This window comes from Melitaea cinxia, chromosome 12, assembly GCF_905220565.1.
Source record: "Melitaea cinxia chromosome 12, ilMelCinx1.1, whole genome shotgun sequence".
NCBI lineage: Eukaryota > Metazoa > Arthropoda > Insecta > Lepidoptera > Nymphalidae > Melitaea > Melitaea cinxia.
Window position 1 is genome coordinate 11,189,690 of NC_059405.1, and position 17,233 is coordinate 11,206,922.

The following is a 17,233-nucleotide window of genomic DNA, read 5'->3' on the forward strand; positions in this document are numbered from 1 at the left end:
CAATTAAAATTTTATTCCACCTTAGACGCAATATCTCCGTCTCGTTGATCGCGATACACGCGTCCCGTTCTCGTGTCTTCAGGGGAGGAGTCTCGAGGGAGTCTGTCCTTTCAATGTCTTTGCCCTTTGCGTCAAGGAGCCACGGTAGGACGCGAGTGCCGAACATCGTTCACTTAACGTAGATACGACTTCCTTGACTTAGTTAATTCTGTTAAAATCATGAAATTTGTTTAACACGATTGTTTTACTTAAGCATGAGAAATATATATTTTTTAATTTAACTTTATAAAGAAAAATGAGGTTTTTTTTTTTTTAAATACATTGTTTTTTTTTTTACTTTAGACGAATATATTCTTAGGATATGAATCACAATATGACGGTCAAAATTGAAATCGTTAAACTGTTTCTGATGTTTATGCGAATTTTTCTCATTATAATGAAAAACTGTTTTCGGATTTGAATGCGATTTATTAGGTTTCATACATGCCCGACGTTTCGGATTATACTTTACAGCAACCATGGCCACGATGTTACTAAATGACGAACAGTTTTAAAAGTAAATTAAAATAATGATAATAGGTTTTTAATATTATTTGAAATTTAAAATACTTTTTTATAAATTATGTGATATTTACCGACCACTCTCTTCAGCCTGTAATATCCCACTATTGAGCATAGGCCTCTTTCCCCATGTAGGAGAAGGATTAGAGCTTAATCCACCACGTTGCTCCAATGCGGGTTGGCGGATATATTCCCTACTATGAGTAACGATCGCTATCAGGTTACATGATAACAACCGGGACCGAGCAATATAATACTATAAATGTACAACCACTATAAATGTAATTTTATGTAATTTTTAAGTGTAGGTACAATCATGTACGCGAACTAATATTATTTTTCTTTACCAGTCGATGTTGTGACAAGAAAAGTTGCGGCAACAGAAATGAAACGCCATCAGATCCCGTCATCATAGATCGGTAAGTACTTATTGTCGTTAAATTACGAATAATTGTCGTTAATTATTGTGTTGTTCGAAATAATAAGCAAACTGTATAGTAACAACTGCTAATTTAATGATCTAATATATATATATATATATATATATATATATATATATTACTATTAAATATAAACTTAAACTTGTTGTGAATTTACATTCTTATACCTATTAAATTTACTTGATAAAGTCTTATCCAGTTCATTGATGTTCATTATATATACATACATAAGATCATGTCATAACACGTCGATCTAAAACAGGATGGTTGCAAGTTCAAATTCGAGCTACTCGTAGTATATTTGAGTTTTCAGGTGCTGAAGTTTTGTAAATTCAACTTTTGTTCATCAGTACCTAATGGGAAAATCGAATCAAAATCGAGTGATTTGCGTTATTAGGCAGGGGTTGTGGAACGTGTTATATATCTAATCTATAGTCGACAAGATGGCGGTGTATACTTAATATATTAACGCTAATATATTTTTAAACAAAAAGAAAAATATAACGAAGAAAAGTAAGAGTCTATAAATCATATTACGAACGTTATATTTTAAGCATGTATAAAAGTTTAAATGTATAATTTACTATAATAGGTACGGGTCAGGTTTGAAAACACGACCTTTCGTTAAATATTTCGTATTCTATCGACTAGACCGTACAAAATTTCTGTGAAATTTTACAAACCATAATTGTATATTTTTGAACATTCGCCATAATGTCTGCGGACAAACTTTTAGCGGGCAATGCATTTTCGTGATAAAAAACTTTTTTCTGTTTTTTACATTATTTGTTACAGTCAAAAATGTATATTTTTTGACTTCTTGAGGTATAAACAGATGATTTCACACAAATTTTTGTAAGCATTACCATATAAATAGACATACTTTAAATACAAATATAATAAAAAAAACTTCAAATATTAGAAGTCGGAACCCATTTCGGAAGCTTTTGTTTCGAAAAAATAAAATGTAAGCCAGAATTTGCTCTTATAGCTATACCCGTAATTGCCTGGTATCTCACGCTGAGTCATTCACTCGGATTCGATAGGGAGTCGGGAGCTAATCAGAGTGACAAATATCGAAATTTCAATAGAGTGAGCACTATCCAAAGGTGAGGGTAGTGAAGATCGTACTGCTTTTATTTCCCTTCCTTTTTCGGGAATTCAATTGAGATAGGCGTCTCTCGTTTCGAACGCTCGATATTTTCAATCTAGGGGTGTATATCGTGCTTTTGGATAAAAATATATCAATATCTTAAAAAGTTTTGACTGTTATATATTGTGATGATAGATTGAATAGTATTTAAAAAATTATATTAATAGAGTAATACATGAAATGTTATGATGCTCATGTTTTTATGCAGTAGTTTTAGTCTCGAAATATTATTATTTAATTTTTTAAATCTCACAATCAAATCTTGGAGAGCAGGAGGTAAATCACCTGACATTAATAAGTATTTACACTTGATATTTGTATGTGTATGATGTTGTATATCATAGTAAATATTTATATAATTTCATATATGATTTTATTAAGTTAAAACAAAGCTAGCTAAATCGATAAAATAAACTCGTTGACATCCCTAGCAATTCGTTTGTCGGTTTTGTAATTCGTTCGATTCAAATTTTTTGTACCTTGGAAACAAAAAAAAAAATTCAATGACGGCCTTTGTGCGCGAACTTTCCTTTGCTTTTCGACGGGGCATGAAGTTGATCCTGGAATTTCACAACCACGAATAAACTTGCGATATAAAACGACGAACGTTTGATGTGTCCAAAAGTCCACACGCGAGTTCATTATAATTAGCTACCGAAAATGTAATAGGATTTTGAGTGTTGAATATTCATAACTTATTATATCTTTGAAAATCGATAGAATTGGTTTACATTCATCATCAATCCTGAAGGTCCGACTGAATTGCCTTACATGTGACATGATTGGCAAGTCAGTATGTCATGGAACATTAATCTATCAGCCCATCCGCCTCGCCCATGTAACGTACACTCGTGAACTAATGCGATAATTGAAATTGTGCAATTGCGTGCAAAACGCCGCCGCCGAATTCATTATACCGCTTTTGTACTCATACGTTTTGTAAGTTATATGGCTCAATGTTGTGATGGCATTGTTGTTGGTTTAATTATATTATTGCTTATCATAACAGTTTATTTGTCAATGGACTTGTCTTTTTTAGTACTTGACAACTAGATAAGAAAACTTTTTAAATGAGATGTATAGTACTAAAAAAATAATTGTAGAATATTTTGCGCCAAGATTTTTTCGGGATTTCTTATCTTACCCATTTCAATATTCAATGATGTAGTTGATGTTGAAAGGAGCCGCGCAACCGCGGAGTGAAAGCGTTTGAGTATCGATAACCGGGCGAATAACTGACGTAACGGTAAAAGCAGCCAACAATCCTGAACCCTTCGAATCAGCAGCAATTTGTTAAGTGGATTTTTGCCCGAGACACGATCGCGGCTCGTTGCGCTTCTGTACACAATTTCATTATCTCTGCCCGCCTGCCCGCCCGCCGCTGCTCGCGCCCGGCTCTACTATTAACTTATGCGATTCTGTATTCTATGGAAATTTTCACTGAGCATATCTTTCACTCTTCCTTCAAACGAAAACACGTTCGCTGATAATTAAAACCGCATTCAGCTGCAGCTGTTCATAAATATACCTTAGAAAGTATTACGAACTTTTCAACACATAAAGTAAAAAAGACGCAGTTGAGAAGGAAAATAGTGGGCACTTTACTTCTTATATCGCCCTTTTAAAATTGTACCCATCTATAAAGGTACAATTACAATCACAATATCGATAGGGTGCAGGTACTTTAGGAGATGGACTTTCGAAATCAATTCCGACCCACGCAATCTGTCCCTTCTACGCAATCACTTAAGGATTTTATGAAGCGTAATGATTAAGATGTTTTGTCGTGCTTGAATTTAAAACGATAGTTGACCGAGGGGTTGGAGTCACTCGCATTAAAACATACCATGCTAAGCGTATTGTGATCGGAATAACTATTAACGGATTAAACTAACCTACCATAGGTTTAAAGGTTGTTTATTTATTGAAAAGGGGAAAAGATAATTGATTACATGCACGGACACTTACGTTAGCGAATAAACTAATTCTTTTAATAATTGTAAAGGATATTTTAATCATTTGAATATTTAAAGTCGCGTATTATAGGTTTGTTTGGTAGACGAGCACTAAGGGTTTACTACACATATGGAAGGCATCTATGTATATTACAATGGGATCTTTACACCCTATTTCGGGTGCGACAAAATCGATTCCCAATTCGATATGACCCTCTGATGCTTGTTACTAGAAAAGGATATTTTATTGACATTAACATACCTGCTATTTAACGGATGAATTGTTCTGTATACTATTTGTTTTTGCCTCTGTGTTATTATTATAGTTTGTAATAATCTTACTAACTGAATTCGTATACAGATATAATTTATTTTATTATATTTACACAAGCTATTTTCTATATAAAAGTCGCTTAATAATAAAAATCAGCATATCTTACAAATTTATGAGGCTAAAAAGTTTTCACGTTTTATTCATAGTTAACTTACCAGTATTCTTTTAGCTTATATTTTAATTCTTCCTTTTAATTCTTGTGGTAGTATTATTGGTGTATTTTATTATTTATATATCTTGAACTATACCACTATTAAATATACATCGCGGAGGCAAAATTCTAATTTTACATTAGGGAAATTTAACGTGCTAAAACCGAGGTTTTCCCGCCTGCACTTTTCCGGTAATTTTCGGTCCTGTGAACAGTGGTAGGAGCGAATCACTGCTATTATATTATCTCATTAGATACGCCGCGGCGCTGTGCGCCTCTCTTCTTTTCGCCAAATAAATTTGTTTCTGAGCGGCTGAATCCTCTATTACTTTTTTGTACCAACTTCTTTTTAAATATAGGCAATTTATTCCGATTGTGTTGTGTCGTATTTAAATATTTTAATAATGAAAATAATATAACTAAATATGGAGTTCAATAAACATTAAAATAGTTTACAAGATTGTAGTAGTAGGTAGTTGTTAACACAGCTATAAATTTATATTACGAATAGTTTGCAAACAGAAGTTTGTTGGTGCGCGACCCGAACAGGTTGGCCGTTCTACTGCTAAAGTTTCGATAACTTCATAAGTCTTTATTAATAGGTTCTGCACTTGCTTTTGTAAGTAGAAATAGGCGGAAATAACTTTTGCCGACAACTTTATTCTTATTTGAAGATGATCATTACAGTGAAATTGTAACGAATTCGTATTGTTTTTTTTTTTTTTTTTTTAACAAGTCTTATACATCCACGGGCTTATGAACCCATGTCCTTTTTTACTCTAATACATGCAAATTTTTATTTTTATTTTTTCTCTATTTCAAGGTAGGCGTTAGTCAACAACATCGCTGTTCAAGTCAGACTATGTTTGTTTTTAATGTCTCCAAAAGAGACGTGAGTCCACCGACCGGTTAACGAACGAACTCGTATTAAATTATACCTACTAATATAAAAAAATTATAAAGTATGTGGTTATAAATAAAATTTTACTGAAACATTTAGTAAAATCAGCATACAAAGTGAGATATAACAAAAAATTCGACACACTTTCAGTGTAATGTAAACCAAAAAGAAAAAGCGGTCCTAAAAGCGTACCCTGGGGAAGGCCGCGCTCCGCAACGGCCCGATACAGACACGACGACTGGTGATTAGGCTCCTTATCCAAAAGATAGCGACAGAAACTGTACAAGACTTAACAACTAGAACCGCTTTCTTATTCCCTCCGACCAAGCATTTTCTCGCCTTGGACTTTATCTAATGTCTTTGCTTAAAATTTCTATGTAATGTGCGCGGTTAAGATTTGAATTTAAATACGAAGTAAGCGAATTTTTCCCTTATATTGTAATGTATGTAAAATATCCTGTTGCCACTTAGAGAAATAAATAAATCAAGGCAGTAATGAGACATTTCGTTTCTGATTTATACCGGCGTGCCCCCTGATTTTTCTACTCGATAAGTCCGGGTGACGATCGTAAATTGAAATATGATAGAGTCGAAGTAATGAGCCTCGGTAATCGTGTCGACCCTTCAACTTCAGTAGAAGCTTAATAATGACGATGGTACCATGTTAATTTATTAGCGTTATTTTTTTTTCTCGCTAATATAAAAGCAAAATTTAGTTGTATATTAATATATAATGCTGTAATTATAATTTTGTAATTCGGTTTTAGGCCTACTTAACCTAAATACTAGTATTACTTTTAATTTATTAAGTATAAAATTAAATTTTTTATTGTTATACTTATGAAATACTATCGTTAGAGTTAAAACTTCTGCCTGCATAATACTTATATCCACTTTTATTCTAAACCATGTACAAGTCTTCTATCTCAATTTCGACCTCATTTCGGATTCCAATACGTGATTCGTCGGTTCGGAAATTATTCGGTGAAAATTCACCATCTCGTTAGAATGTGCGATCCGGTCGGAGGCGAGCCAACCGCTTGATAAATTGTCTGGAATAATAATGATGAATTGCAACTAGTCGGAACCTCGTGTTGTTTCTAATCTATGAAGCGGTTTTTGTGTTACCATCTTTATAATGTATGGCTATTGTATTTGTGTCGATACTCTGAATTATTTTAATAAAGTTGTAGCGTGTTTGATTCGTTACGTATTTTTTATAATTTTCATTAAAATAAATATTGAAGCAAAATTTCATTACGCACGCTTGACATCGGGAGTAAGCTGGTGAATGCTTGATGAGAGCGTTACGAATAGTGTTCGGGCGAACGGAGCAAGAGAGAGAAGTGCGAGCACACATTTTCTTTCTCTCTTTCTCTCATAACCAGTTACGTTTCGTATATCTATGTCACAGGGCAAACCTATTGTGCAGGCCTTATGTTAAAGAAGTTTTACTACTATCGTGTCGTTTAAAGCACACTTGTTTTTTTTTTATAAAAAATATCTATATAAATACTATGTTAGCTGACCCCGCAAACATTGTTTTGCCATATAATTTATTAACCTCCTTAACCCCCCCCCCCCCTTACAACTTAGAGGTATAAGAAATAGGTGTTGGTAGATTCTCAGACCTACCCGATATGCACACAAAATTTCATAAAAATCGGTTCAGTCGTTTCGGAGGAGTATGTTAAATAACATCGTGACACGAGAATCTATACATATAATAAAATGGTAGGAATGTCAAAACTGTACATTGAATATTTTTTTAAAAGAATACTTGAGGTGTGATCTACAATCGATACCGAAGCCAAATATATAGTTTTTAGAATTTTTGTCTGTTTGTCTGTATGTATGTCCGGGATAAACTCAAAAAGTACCGCGTGGATTTACTTCAAATTTGGCACGAATATTATTAAGAAGTCGGGTCAACATATAGGCTACATATTATCATGCTATCACCTACCGGGAACGAGCAGTGAACCTTTATTTCCTCAACGCATTCTGTAACAACGTGTAATCTAACGAGGCATATTTGAATGTTGTTGTTAGTATATAAGCTAGCTTCACACTATAAAAATCACGCAATATAAGTAACTAAGCCGATAAACATAATTAAATGAATATAAGTAGACAAGACAAGACAATTTTAAAGCAGCGCCATCTATGAGATTTTTCTGTAGATATGAAATGTAAAGAAGAAACGGGAAAATGAATGTTATTTTAAAAGGTATAATCGTAGGTAATTTTGGTGCTGTATAGCGTTCACGCAGATGACGTCGCGGGCAGCGACTAGTTTTAAATATAAGATTTATTTCAAAGTATCCGTTTAAAATATTTTATATAAATAAGTAAAATGTCTTTAAGGAATGAATATGTAAATACAGCTATTTTAATTTCTTAATCTTTTTATTAAAAATTATGTAGGAATCGCAAGTTTTATATTATACTAGTCAATATATATTAGGTATCTTAAAGTAGGTACGTAAGTATCTTTATGCTTTGTTTGTAATGTATTTGTGGTGTACAATAAAGTATAAAATAAAACATAAATAAATAAAATAAATATATTTCAGCTCGATAAACTCAAAAAGGTAAATAAACAAAAAAATGTTTTTGGGTTCCCAAATATTTGCCTCTCCAACAACAGTGGTAATTTAATTTTACTTTGATATAATTTCCAAATTAGCAACAAATCTATTAACGAAGAGGTCAATCAGGAGCCAGTATAATTAGTAACTTTTTTATCATCCGTTTTCGTCTTTTCCCAAAAAAAATTCAATTGCTGTGTTGGCAAGCCTATGTACCTATATATATTTTATTGTATTTGATTATTTTATTACTTACAGATATTCTGTCTCTATTTTCTAAACTCTTTACCTTTAAAACACCAAAAACAACATAAAGTTGATATATAGTTGTGCTATAATATTTAAAAATAAATATTTAAACAGCACTAATAATTCAAATTACACTTTAATGTTACATAATTTTATTTATTTTTAAGCAACTCAGATAATAATAAAAAAAATAACATTACTAGTAACAAAAAAAACATATTACAGTAAGTTTTTTTATCAATATTTAAGTAATATCACTGTTCTGTAATTGTCACAGCATTATCGTGACGACTAATCTGTTTCGAAGCAAAAAGGCGTCATTTAAGTTCAATTAAGACGAGTGCCACATTCAATTAGTGATCAAGATTTGGGTGTAATCATGACTTTTTATTTGATTAATAGCTCTTCAATTTTACGTTATAATTGAGGTTTTCGGATACACGAATATTATTGTTTTAATATCCATTAGCTGAATGTGAATTCAGATTTAATGGTATTACATTTTATTTTGTCGCGATATTGAAACATACATATCCATCAAGTTACAAAATTTGCAGCATAAAATAAAAATGTATAACGTATTTAAGCTACCTTTTTATAAAAATAAACCAAATAAGTTTACTTTTATTTCATATGTCACTAATCACATATCTTCTCTCTGTCATTTGTACCCGGATGATCTTCAAATCTACCTACTCACAATTTGATCTCAGTGAAATTTAACAATGTGTAAATTCGTTGAATTATGATCTTACATCTATTCAACGTTAGAGTAAGTCTTGTATTTGTTTACCGATAAATAACAAGGTTGAAAATTTGGGAGGTGATAATTATCTTTCTTGGTTACCTGATGTTAATTAAGTAAGAAATTGTTTGGCAAGATCACAATATATTAATAATTAATCATATATAATAATTTTCTTCCTATTTTCAATAAAATTGTGATAACACAATCTCTTCTTCTTCCCATGAGGAACAAGTAAATAATCTTGAGCGGATATAAAACCTCTTTATTCGGTTTATATTTGAACTTTGCAAATATGACCACGTTTCTGAATTTCGAAAAAAAAACTCAAGGGAAAATTGGTAAGACAAATATTATTTATTTAATAGGAAATCAATCGCAGTATATCTAGTATAGCTAGACAGCGAGCGCCACTTACGGGGCATATGCACAGCTGTTAGTCCCCTTTGAAGCGCAAGACGTCAGCGCGTTTAAGCATCAATTAATTATTAAGGAGTTTCCTTTGGCTCTTTGACGGCGTCTGTACAACAATGCGGTAATCTTGATTGCCTGCTTTGTAAATTGAATTAGTGTAGTGCTCTTATGTTTTTACTTGTATGTCAGTAATTTTATGCCGCTCTTTGTACAATATAAGAAACGATGAACGCTAGATTTATTTTAATTATTTTCGTATTTCAGTTAATTGATGATTAATTACCCACATGTAAACGATGTTATTTTTTTTTTACAGTAAACATCTTACACGTTTTTTCTTTATAAGACGTTTAGCTTTATTTTGTTTATAAAAATTGTTATTCATTTTAATAAAAATTTACGTACCTATACATCACAGGTTTGAATCTTGAATAACTATCATAAAATATAAAACACAATTGTATTTTAAAGATGAGAATATCATGATAGCTTGCAAAGTCCTATAAGAATGGTGTGTAGTTTCGAAGAGTATTTGGGCAAACATATCGCGGGTCGCCTTTGACGGCAGCGCCTTCGATTGTCACTGTAAATCCAATTTTCGCTTTATATCGCTAGTGTCGGGTTGACATGCAGTAATAGACTTGATATAATTCGAGTTGTAGAAAAAGTAACTCGTGATTCGAAATAATTTCCTATATAACGAATAAAATGTCACCATTTTAAAAAGTGATTGATTGTAAAGACGAGAATGATTTACAGATAAAAATCTTATATTAAAAACTAAAGAAACTTCAAAGAAAATTCTTTGTAATATACGCAATAATGCATTATTTCAAATATATAATATATTTTTTTATTGAATTCTTTTTTTTAAAGATAAATTTTAAAAATAAACATAGTCAAATATAAATTGAAATCGAAAAGTGCATTGTAACAGAGTAACGTTGATACAAAAAAGAAATTCGGTTATAGCCGGCTGGGGTCGCTTAAATTGCATTGAGTTGGCCATTAACGCCTTGTCAGATCCGATTTCGATTTATGTTTTGATAAATGTGATAAAATGCATTGGAAGTGCAGATATCGATAATCAGATTTGGATGATACTTATATCTATATTTTGTATTATATATATATCTACTTTAACGTAAACAAAACATTTTAATAGTTAACTACTTAGAAAAGACGTAAACCAAATAAACAATGAAAACTTGCTGTCAATATAAAATTAATTTCAAAGTTGATTTCACAACGGAAAACTTATAAAAACCACTATATACACATAGAACTTATAGCTTCGAAATTCACACGTAGGCCATTCGTTTTCGTTTACACTTAGACTTTTTCCTATTGTCACGGGAAGTTAATGAAAGAATTAGCCTTCATTACAAGTGATACGATTCGTTAAAGGGCCCCCGATCCGAATTTCACTGAGACGTGAGCCCTCCTAATCTGTGATTACACCGACATATAAAATGCCGTTAAAGCTGAAGATTTTCGTGACGTTATGAAGACATATAACGTACGATTGACATAATTTATATAAAACTTCATCCAAAACATTACTTCTGGCTTTCGTGTACGACTTAGAGAGTAATGAAAGATTTGTTTGTATATATATATATATATATATATATATATCAATTAGTTATATAGATTTGATCACGAAACGATAGTTATTTAGGGGCCTGAATTCACAAGATATTAGAAACATTGTACCATGACCTTTTAAAAATTAATTCTACGTCTGAAAAAAAGGTTTAATGTATTGTTATACATAAGCTTAAGACTATTAAATATTTAAACTCTTAAAATGCAGATAAAGTTACCGGTATATGAATAAGGCAGTATTAATAAGCTTAATATAGGTGAACGAACGCAAGACTTTCAACTTTAATGCATTAATTAAGCCTGCCTGCTCGATCCCCGAAAATCGTCTCGAAACTCTCTCTCTGTTAAATTAGTACAGAATTCATTTTCTTTTTAATTCGTCTTCCAAATTCAAATAAGATTTCTTTTTTTACTATGCTGCGTCACATAAAAGGGTAGACCAGGATACGCCGTTCCACCATTCACTTTCAAACGCTAATTTCTTCAGCCCCGAGATACTGATTGGACGATATATTTAACAATGCTACCGACACGCTTTTCTACGAAAAAATATATCTTGTGAGTTTACCTTTTTTCTCCTCGCCGGGATTCCTTATTTTCTATTTGTCTGTTAACAAAGGTCGGAAGCTTCGTGACTAGTGCACGCGTTAATGATTCTAATACAAATTAGAGGAAGGGTTCGTTTGGCTTGCACTGCCGACGTTATTTACTTTGACGTTTTTCCGGCTACACAAGCATATTATGGGTACGCTGCCCATGGATGGCCTTAACGGGAGGTCGTTTGCTGCGCTGCCAGCTTTCTAAGATTAATGACATGCCTTCAAGACGGTTTATAAGAGACCAAGTTGAAGTTTTTTTTTTTTTTTGAATTAGTTAAGTTAATATATTCTAATACACTACAAAATATAATAAATAAATTTAATATGGGAAAATAAAGAAAATTTAAATTCCTAGACTTCATATAAAATATTGAAAAGTGGTTTCTTATTAGGTTGTTTAGGTTTTCATATACATAGTTATTAGTCTACCAAGTAAGCGGTTGCTGTTATTGATATTACTGAGAGAACTTTTTAAACTGGACATCATAAAATATATAAAACATATCTCGCGAAGCGGCCGAAATATTATCGACTAGCCTATAAAAATTGAGAACTGATGCCAGAACAAGTAAGAATTAGACATTACATGTGCGCTAGAGAGGGATGTGGATATTGTAGGATCTTTGGAAATTCGATGGTAGCGTTTGCTTTCTTTCCATCGTTTTATCGCGGTCGTTATATTTTGATAGAGCAGTTTGTTGAAGCGATCCAACGAAGCGCTTATATTTTGGTTTTCCATTTGAGTTTTATTTAATATTCTTTGCTTAAATCCTAAATGTAATATTATGATTTGTATTAAATCAACGATTTTAATAATGTAACTTACGACTTTATGTATTTTTAATTGCGTTAAGTTTTACATTACGCAATTGTGCCTGTAAAACAATATTTCCTGATAATAGATAATATTATATATCAAACAAATATTATCACTGACATTTTAGTAAGTAAACCACTAAAAATGTGTACTAAGACCTAAATATGCTTACCTTAAAAGTTTTCGTTTGATAAATGTACTGTAGGGTTTGCGAATATAAAATTTGTACATTCGCGTTGAAAATCGTAAATAAGTTAAGTGCTAGATATTTTTATTGCTTAAAAATTCCGGAAACTGTATAACGTATTCACTTAGAGTCATAAATACCTATATATTTTTATAAACTCTATATTATCTCTCACGTTTAATAATTTATCCTTAAATAAATATTTTATTACTGCTCAAAGATTTTATCATTGTATAATATTCTTTTTTAAGATACAATAACTTGCGCATGTCAGTTTTTTCCTCTTCTATTGGAAGATGAAGGGTATTGGAGAAGGATTTTCAGCTCAATGTAAGTAATCTCTAATCAAGCTGCTCAACTAGGTATAGACTGGCGGATGTACAAATCTCGGAAGTTTTCTTAAGATTGGCAAGTTGAAAATTTTTAACAGATATCAATAAATAAAAATTATAATTGAATTGAACTGTCTTTTCGTTAAGATAAGTAATTTTAAGTTATATAATATACGCAATATTACAAATACAAAAGTGAGATTACTAAAAATCCGAAACCAATGTTAATGTCCCTTTAATCTTAACATGTTATGGATCAAATTTGTTGTTACATTATTATATATAAAAGTTTTTTGTACTTGAACTTTATGTTAACAAAAGAGTTTTAAAAAGTCTGATAAATATTTTGGTAACATTAACTATAAAAAATTATTGCTTTGGTAATCTTATATATAAAATTCTCGTGTCACAATGTTAGTTACATTACTTACCCAAAACGGCTGGACCGATCGTTATGAAATTTTGTGTACATATCGGGTATTTATTCGGGTATTATTTTATTGCATATCGGGTATTTATTGCGTTTTTTTGGGTTTTTAGGTATTTTTGATTAAGGGGCTTAATAACATATATGACAAAACAACGTTTGCGAGTTCAGCTAGTACAATATAATATTGTAACTGTATATTTGATGAACTTAAATCTTAAGACGGCGTTGAACGTAAGTGTAGCTCTCTTATAATAACTTGGCGAGACCCTCTTGCGAAAATGATACAGTGCGCATCGCTACTACATATTCCGTTCTCGGTTCGAACTGCGCTAACAGTAAAACATTTTAAATGTTGTGACTATAAATAAGTTTATATAAGAAATTAACAAGGAAACGTTTTTCATGAGTAAATATGTGTTCAAATTTAAGTTGTTTTATTATAATCTTGAAAATTGTTCTGTAGTTAATTCTTTTTTTATAAAATACATGTGTAACCAACTCTGGGAAATCGACAAGTATGGCAGGCAGGCTGTTAAACTGTATCGTATTTGACTTAGTTAATTTTATTAAAAAAAAAAAAAAAAACAATTAAGATGTACACAATCAGACCGTAGATACTTGATTTTTATACCAAAACTTATATTTTTTTCGGAGAAACGAAAAGCCTGCAAGATAAATAGAAGTTTATTAATAACTATATTTAATAATCTATACGTATACATGACTCATTGTATGATGTGACGATATGACAACAAACCACTGAATGTGTAATTCCCCAGATTTTTCACCGCGAAATTTTATTAAAAGATCCACTCTATCCACTTAGCTATCACTGCTCCCGTGCATGCGTGTTAATACGGAATGAGTCATATCACCCTTGACCATATGTCATATGGAGCAAACGAGGTAAGTCTTTATTACTAATAATAATAAGCGTCATTACAGCCATAATAATTTGGTTAAAATAAACCCTTTATCCCCCCCACCCATTGTGATACGATCAATAGAGCATATGAAAATGCGTCCGAATTTCCAAATAATAAATTACCCGCCTTGTCCGCTTACCTCGGGTTAACCGGCTTTTATAAACTACCCGGGTAATTTATAACTATTACCCGGCCGAAAACGATCACGTGATATCACTTTATAGCATATTCACCGAGTAAATATGAACGTGGCGTATGTAAATACCACGCTTGGCAGAAAATAGTAAACAATTTTAAAACTGTTTTAGTTTGTTTGAAGATTTTTAAGGTCCTTCATATCAAGTTTACGCTAAAATTCTAAGTATAAGCACTACTATGAATATAATTATAATTTGCTTGGTCTTACAAAGATTTATAGTCAGGGGTATTCTTTACAATCACTTGTCCAGTGATTGCTTAAAAGGATACACGGGTATGCGACCCCGGCTTCCCGAGCTACTATTGCGGACTCCCAACCTTTTGAAGCAATAGTATCCCTTCCTTTCTCTCATCTTTCCCGATTCCACAATCTCCTGTTACCTTTTCTTCCCACATATTTTCTCCTTTCCCCTTATGGCGAGGTAGGCGTCTTTAGCATTGGTTTGCAACCTTCCTAGGAGAAGGAAACTCCGAATTTAAACCCGGAACTGGCTACCCCGTAAGGCGTGAGTAGGATGCAATCCGAAAAACGGCAGTAGCCTGCAACCGATTCGGTGGCTCTGCACGTATTGGCATGCCATTCCTGCGAGTCAAGCTGGAGAGGTCGAGAGGATGGCACAGGTCTTGGGCAACCCTGCGTTATCTATATGCGTCCCAGGCGATGCAGTGTCTGTGGAGAGGAAACTCCACCCACGTCGTTCCGCGGCGTGGAAAGTAACACGGGGAGTGACAGTCACCGGTTTTAAGCCAGCACAAATGGACGTAAGTGTAGGCGCCAGGGGTCACTCTTGACAGTGGGAGGGTCCATCGTAGATCCACTGATCAGTTACCGCCCGCTTCAAACTGGGCAGCCCCCAGTCAATATGGTACTGGTCCGTCCCGGCATCGTATGTTCCCCTGGGGTGTTGGGAACATAGGGTTTCACCCGACAAACGGTGCTGTGTTGTTTTACACCCGCGAATAAACAGCGAAAAGGAAAAAAAGGAACCAACAAAGCAACCATTTCCATGCGCTTCAGTACTTGGAATGTCCGTACAATGAGGACAGGTCTCCCCGACAGCTCGGAGACTTCAGATTACGCATTTCAACTGCGCAAAACAGCTGTTATTGATCTGGAACTTGCACGCCTTAACATTTCTATTGCTGCACTACAAGAAACCAGGCTTCCGGATGAGGGCTCATTGCGAGAACAAAACTACACCTTCTTTTGGAAAGGCAAGGACTCAAACGAACACCGTGAACATGGCGTGGGCTTTGCAGTCCACAATACTTTACTAAATGCCATAGAAACACCGCGGGGTCTGACGGAGCGTATAATGGTCTTACGGCTTAACACTAAATGCGGCTTTGTTACTTTAATTTCCGCTTACGCCCCTACACTAACCTCGACTGCGGAATCTAAAGACGTCTTTTACGACGATCTGTGCAACGCTGTACGCAATGTACCGCCCGGGGATCGATTGTATATACTGGGTGACTTTAACGCACGTGTGGGACAGGACAACACCACCTGGCCCGAATGCCTTGGCTATCATGGCGTGGGTAAGCAAAACGAAAATGGCCAACGTCTACTAGAGTTTTGCTCTAAATTCCAGCTGTGTGTCACAAACACTTATTTTAAAGGAAAACTAATGCGTAAGGTCTCCTGGAGGCACCCCCGGTCTGGTCATTGGCATCAATTGGACCTTGTCTTAACCAAAAGAGGGGATTTGGGGAGGGTCGCCCATACGAGAACGTTCCACGGCGCGCAATGCGACACGGATCACTCCCTAGTGGCTAGCAAAATACGTCTTTCGCCAAAAAAGATTCATTCCTCCAAAACCCCTGGACGGAAGACCTTAAACCTTCCCAAAACTAGGGATCCTGAGTTAGTGGAGTCTTTTAGTTCAACCGTGCGACATCAGACAGCTACTTGGGATGTGAATGCTCCTGCAGAAGTGGAATGGGAATCCATCAAGGAGCTGCTCACCAAAACTGCTGGTAAAGTTTTCGGATATTGTAAGGTGAAATCATCGGACTGGTTTTTCGAAAACCTAGATCAGCTTCAGCCTTTAATTGATTCCAAGCGACAGGCTGCACTCAACTACCATTTTGATCCCTGTGAAGTCACACGCGCTGAACTCTGCACTGCAAAATCTTCCCTCCAGCGAACTTGCCGTCAGTTTGCCAACGCGTATTGGATGGACCTGTGCAGAAACATCCAGGATTGTGCGGACGCAGGAAACTTTCGTGGTGTTTACGCGGGGATTAGAATGGCTATCGGCCCTGCACAAAAGAAAACGGCTCCTTTGAAAGAGATCGACGGCTCTATTATAACCGACAGTAGTCGTCTGCTGGAAAGGTGGGCAGAACACTACACAGAGCTTTATTCTCAACCAGCCGAGATCAGTCACGTAGCAAGGGAACTTATTCTGACATTACCGGTTATGGCTGAGCTCGATAGCCTGCCTACCATTGGAGACCTTCATGCGGCCGTTCTGCAGCTTAAATGCAACAAGAGTCCCGGGGTAGATGGTATCCTCACAGAACTCCTAAAACTCAAGTGTGTGTTACCACTTCTTCATAACTTTCTGGGCAAATGCTGGGAGGAGGGGCGATTTCCTCAGGATATGCGAGATGCAAATATTGTTACATTGTATAAG

The 17,233-nt window shown here is 34.1% G+C and overlaps 1 protein-coding gene across 1 annotated transcript in view; it reads left to right on the plus strand.

The window, feature by feature from the left end:
- LOC123658246 (transcription factor collier) overlaps positions 1-17,233 on the plus strand; it is a 76,728-nt gene that overhangs the window by 37,276 nt on the left and 22,219 nt on the right. The window contains exon 8 of the mRNA XM_045593686.1: positions 912-980. Coding sequence (XP_045449642.1) covers positions 912-980 — 69 coding nt within the window. The remainder of the gene's footprint in view (positions 1-911; positions 981-17,233) is intronic.